The sequence below is a fragment of the Trichechus manatus genome, unplaced genomic scaffold (genome assembly GCF_000243295.1).
Source record: "Trichechus manatus latirostris isolate Lorelei unplaced genomic scaffold, TriManLat1.0 scaffold00059, whole genome shotgun sequence".
NCBI lineage: Eukaryota > Metazoa > Chordata > Mammalia > Sirenia > Trichechidae > Trichechus > Trichechus manatus.
This window is the reverse complement of record NW_004443995.1, coordinates 11,283,520-11,289,519: the sequence shown is the minus strand read 5'-3', so window position 1 is coordinate 11,289,519 and position 6,000 is coordinate 11,283,520. Positions and strand designations below refer to the sequence as shown.

At 39.3% G+C, this 6,000-nt stretch overlaps 1 protein-coding gene across 3 annotated transcripts in view; it reads right to left on the bottom strand.

Moving 5' to 3' along the window:
• TTC29 (tetratricopeptide repeat domain 29) overlaps positions 1-6,000 on the bottom strand; it is a 183,415-nt gene that overhangs the window by 99,130 nt on the left and 78,285 nt on the right. For all 3 annotated transcript variants that reach the window (XM_023733572.1, XM_023733573.1, XM_023733570.1), the window contains 2 exons: positions 5,573-5,785; positions 1,195-1,280 (listed from right to left, as the gene is read on the bottom strand). In XM_023733572.1, coding sequence (XP_023589340.1) covers positions 1,195-1,280; positions 5,573-5,785 — 299 coding nt within the window. The remainder of the gene's footprint in view (positions 1-1,194; positions 1,281-5,572; positions 5,786-6,000) is intronic.

The window sequence follows — 6,000 nt, the reverse complement described above, 5'->3', positions numbered from 1 at the left end:
GCCTTCACACTAATAGATATATGCACACCCATGTTCATTGCAGCACTGTTCACAATAGCAAAAAGATGGAAACAACCTAGGTGCCCATCAATGGATGAATGGATAAACAAATTATGGTATACCCACACAATGGAATACTACGCAACAATAAAGAACAACGATGAAGCCATGAAACATAACCTGGAGGAATCTGGAGGTCATTATGCTGAGTGAATTTAGTCAGTCACAGAAGGACAAATATTGTATAAGACCACTATTATGAGAACTCAAGAGAAGGTTTACACAGAAGAAAACATTCTTCAATGGTTACAAGGGTGGAGAGGGAGGGTGAGGGTTTTTTACTAACTAGATAGTAGATAAGAATTATCTTAGGTGAAGCGAAGGACAGCACACACTGCAGGGGAAATCAGCACAACTGGACTAAACCAAAGCTAAGAAGTTTCTTGAATACAATCAAACACTTTGAGGGACAGAGTAGCAGGGGTAGGAATTTGGGGACCATGCTTTCAGGGGACATCTAGGTCAACTGGCATAACAAAGCTTATTAAGAAAATGTTCTGCATCCTACTTTGGTGAGTGGTGGCTGGAGTCTTAAAAGCTTGCAAGCGGCCATCGAAGATGCATCAACTGGTCCCAATCACCTGGAGTAAAGGAGAATGAAGAACTTCAAAGATATAAGGAAAGTTAGCCCAAGAGACAGAAAGGGACACATAAACCAGAGACTTCATCGGCCTGACAGGGAACAAAACAGAGAGTTCCAGATGGAGCAGGAGAAAGGTGAGGTGCAGAACTCAAATTCTAGTAAGAAGATGAGACTTAATAGTTTGACTGAGACTGGAGGAAGCCCAGAAAGCATGGTCCCTGGATTCTCTATCAGCCCAGAACTAAAACAATTTCTAAGGCCAACTCTTCAGACAGGGATTGGACTGGACTGTGAGATATAAAGTGATACTTGTGAGGACTGTGCTGTTAGCTCATGTAGATACAAGAGACTTAACGGGCAGCTTCTGTCCAAAGGTGAGATGGGAAGGCAGAGAGGATTAGGAGCTGGTTGAATGGACATGGGGAATCCGGTAGAAAGGAGGAGTGTGCTATCACATTATGGGGAGAGCAGTTAGAGTCACATAACAACGTATGTATAAATTTTTGTATGGGAAAAAATAAAATTAAAAAAAAATGTTTACTTCAACTTACTGTTAATGCTGTTTCATACTCTCCAGCAGCCAAGTATGCTAAGCCCAAGTAATAGGAAGCCTCCCCTTCCATCTTTTTGTCACTTCCTAAAGAGAAGATGTAGAGAAATTACTATAGCATTAAATAACTGGTTTAGTCCAATAAATGGAATCCTTGCTTTTTAAGATAGTAGAACCTTATTATAAAACACTATACAGATTTAGCAAAAATCCCTGAAACCCAACTGTACTGAGAAAAAGAAGGATAAAAATAAAATTTTCCTGAATCACAGATGTCAGAGTAAGGTGTATTAACAGTATAATTATAAGGGGTTTCTCTCTACACATACAGCCCAGTATTGTCATTATTGGCAATCATATATTATTTCTATGTGTACTTCCATGCAAAGACCTATAGTGATCCAGCATAGCTGCTTCTACATTCATGAGATACCTGGTAAAGGGTATCAACCCTACTAGGGTGCATACACAAACACACGTACTCACATACACCTCGACTAAAATTCAGCTTAATCTGTAATGGGGTAGATAATTAGCAAATTAAGGAATTACTGTTTTGATTACATTCCATTTAAAAGCTATTGGTTTAAGTTTAACTGAGGATAACTGATAGAATCTGGCTTCTTGTAATGAAATTCCACGCATATTTTGAACTCCAAATACACTTTCCTCTGTGAATGACTGGTAACACTTCTCACCATTTTTTGCAAAGAATTTAGCCTTTCTAATTCTTGTGAAATGTGTTTTATTCTAGGAATTATCTAATTACCTTTTCCAAAAGCAAAACGTGCAAATGTGTAACATGCAGGTGAACAAGACATACATCATGCCATTTTATAAATACATAATTTATTTACAAGAGCCAGGAAAGGTACTCATTTTTAAAAAGAATACTATCCTTTATCTATTTTTGAAAGTCATTGACTTCCAGTGTCACCTAACTCCTGGGTAAGGCATGTGCTGACAGATACACCCTTGTTTTTGGTCTTTGGAAAGTATCCTTAGATTTCTGAACCCTGCATTCTAGAAGTGATGGATTTCAGCAGCAGTTAGCAATTCTCCATGCTGCACTCACTCTCACCACTCACTGAATTACCCCTTGTGAAGCAGTAGCTCAACTAGAAGACAGCAAGAAATAGAATGGCAAATGCCAGCAACAGCAATTTTTTTCTCCTCTAGCTATTTCACCAATTGCAGAGAATTATACCCTCAAGGTCTCGCTTCACCAGAGTTGATGGTGCCAGTGATCCCGTCTGGGGAATGTTAACTTTTACAATTCAACTGGGCCCTAACTTTTTCTCTGATACAGGTGATTGTGTGCTGGGGATAGGGATGAGGCTAGGGGAGGCAAAGATGGGGTAGAGGAAAGGAGTTTTGAAGGGAAGCTGCCTTTTAGATAATTAAGAGTTGATTACATGCAGTTTGTCCTTGCTGAGTTAAATAGTGTAAAGCCCCTTAGTTTGAGAAGGGCAACTGGCAACCGTATGGGCTGATATAGTACTCTCAGCTCAGAATAGAGGAAGAGAGAAAGAAAAATCTACCCCTGCTCGTAGGAAGAAAGATTGAAGTAGAAAGATTTTGGGTTCGCAATGAGTCAAAATCAACTCAACGGCACCCAACAACAAAAGTAACAGGATGGCTATAATAAAAAAGACAGACAATAACAAGTGTCAGCAAGGAAGTGGCTAAATGGAAGCCCTCATACATTGCTGGTGGGAATACAAAATGGTGCAGCCACTTCGGAAGACTGGAAGTTCCTCGATTAGTTTACAAAGAGTTACCATATAACCCAGCAATTCCACTCCTAGATACATACCCAAAAGAAATGAAAACATATGTGCACACAAAAAATTTGTACACAAATGTTTATAGTAGCATTATTTATAAGAGCCAAAAGGTGGAAACAAAAGGTTCATTAATAGATGAATGGACAAACAAAACGTGGTATTAGCAAACAATGGAATATTGTTTGGTCATGAAAAGGAATGAAGTACTGATACATGCTATAACATGCATGCACCTTGAAAACATTATGCTAAGTGAAAGAAGCCAGTCTCAAAAGATCACATAGTATATGATTCCATTTACTCGAAATGTCCAGAATAGACAAATCCACAGAGACAGAAAATGGAGAAGTAGTTGCTGAGGCTGGGGAGTGGGGAATGGAGAGTGACTGCTAATGGGGATAATGAAAGTGTTCTGCAATTTGTGTTGGTAGTTGAATAACTTTGTGAATATACTAAAAATCATTGAGTTGTATGCTTAAAAAAGTAAGAATATAATTATGAGACCATGCGTCAGTGGTGCTATACGTGTGCATTACCAAGATGCCCAGCAAAGAAGCAGGCCTGTAGTGGGTGTGAGTAGCCCTTAAATACTGTGTAAACCACTGTGGGAGCGTGATGCCTTACCCAGCCAATCATCAGCTTCTTGCTTCAGACTCTCTGACCAAAGAAAGAGACAACAGGAAGAAGGAATGTCTTGTCTCCTAGAGCATTTCAGCTACTGTCAGAGTTCTGTAAAAAATTGTGCAGTCCTTCAACTTGCATACTTTCTTACAAGGAAAATGTGGGAACAGGTAGTTATCAGTTTTTGAGCTATTAGAAAAATTCTCAGACCATAAGAAGTAAGTTCTCCCCTGTGCCCCATGTTTGTCCTTCATAAAGTGAGAGATGCTTTCAGAAGGAGACTGCTTGGCAGGCTCTGGGCTGTTGGAGCAGACCCAAGCTCTTTGTGAACTACCTTACAATTTAGAAAATGTGAGCCTAAAATGAAATGCCTTTTCCCAATTGATACCTTACTTTACAATGAAATTCCATGTAACTTAAGTTAGCTGCTGAAATCCACCTAAGAACTAACTATTCGTGTCAGTGTTTACCCCTTTCGGGGAGATACTAGATCACCATTCATTCAAAAGCGGCTCATTTAATGGGATACATCTTTCAATATGGGTTATTTCCTATGCGTAGTCCAACTGACATTATTAAAGAAGTAACAGAAAGAATAAGATGTTTACATTTACTCTTTTAGGAAATTAAAACCACACCAGTAAATTAAAATAAGTTCAGCTTACTCTGAGTAAGCTGTTTGTTACATACTAAGCCAATCTATTAAGTATATCCAGGAGCTAATAAGCTTTAGTTCAAGAGCAAAGCTTCCATATTTTTCTCTCTCCTGAAAAGGTACTCTATTAATAAATTACTACCTGGTAATAAAATATCCTTGCATTTCACAAATTAAAGCTTATAAAAATATGCTTCAAAATTTTTCTTCATATTTTATACATACACAAATGATATAAAATATTAAGGACACGATCAGCTCTCACAAAAGCACTTTTACTGCGTTTAATGTGCATTCGAATCGCCTGGGGATCTCCTTAAAATGCCGATTCTGATTCAGTAGGTCTGGGGTGGGGCCTGAGATTCTGCTTTTCTTCCAAGCTTCCTGGTGAAGTGCTGTTTCTGGCTCAAAGGTCACACTTTGAGAGGCAAGGATCTTAGAGTCCTATTTTCCTTGGTGGCACAGTGGTTAAGCACTCGTCTGCTAACTGAAAGGTCTGCGGTTCAGACGCACCAGCAGCTCCAAGGTAGAAAGATGTGTCAGTCTGCTTCCATAAAGACTATAAAGATTACAGCCTTGGAAACCTTATGGGGCAGTTCTACTCTGTCCTATAGGGTCGCTATGAGTCAGAATCGAGTCAGCGGGAATGGGTGTTTGGTTTTTATTTTCTGGTTACTCCTAACTAAATATTTATTATGATTTCCTTGTTGTGGTGGTGTTGTTGTGTGCCGTCCAGTCAATTCCAACTCATACCAACCCTATAGGGCAGAGCAGAACTGCCCTTCAGAGTTTCCTAGGCTGAAATCGTTATGGAAGCAGATGGCCAGGTCTTTCCTCCTGTGCAGCCTCTGGCTGGGTTTGAACCGCTAACCTTTTAGTTCACAGCTGAGTGCTTAACAATTGCACCATCAGGGGTTCTTATGGTTTCCCTATTACCTGACAATAGGGTATTTACAAACAATGAAAGGTCTCTCAGATTTAAGAAAGAAATAACCTAAAAAAAATACCCCTAACCTCCCTCCCTTAACTTTCATAAATGACCTTAAACTTCTCATTACGGGTTTGTTGTTTTGTATCACTACTCTGAGAGGATTACATTTTGGAGATAAAGCTTTTCAGAATCTAATGGATTTCTTGTTGTCAGCACTAAGGAACCTCTGTTTTAAAGCAAAATTTGGGAAGTATATTGATGGCATTTGTCTTTGCATTTCATAGGAAGTAATCACCCAAACACTTGACGATCTTTACGTCACTCCAGGGAGAACCAGCATCTGCCCATTAAAGAAAACGTTGTGAGAATGTTCTTTTCCACCTACCTTCTTTGGCTATTTCAGAAGCTTTTATTAGAATTCTGATGGCCTGTTTGTATTCTTTATTTTCCAGCATTTTGTCTGAGAGTAATCTGTAAGTCCTCAGGAGACTCTCACAGGCCAACAAGTTGAGAAAGCGGCCTGTCTCATCCTTCCATATCCGCCCTTGTGTCAGTTGATGGAATGCTTCATAATGCTCAGCAGCTTCAGAAAGCTGACCTGAAGAATAAAAGCCATTTATAAATATAAACCACAAGCCAGAAGATAGTTTCAAAAATTTTGTGTACATCATATGCTTTACTATTAAAGGGGGAAACACGGTGGAATACAGTCAAGCATTATTAGGCTGTAGAGGACTTAAACTGTGAAAGAAGCTATCTCTAACTGACCTCGGATGCAGCATTAGTTACGGAAGGACACCTGCTAGAAAGATG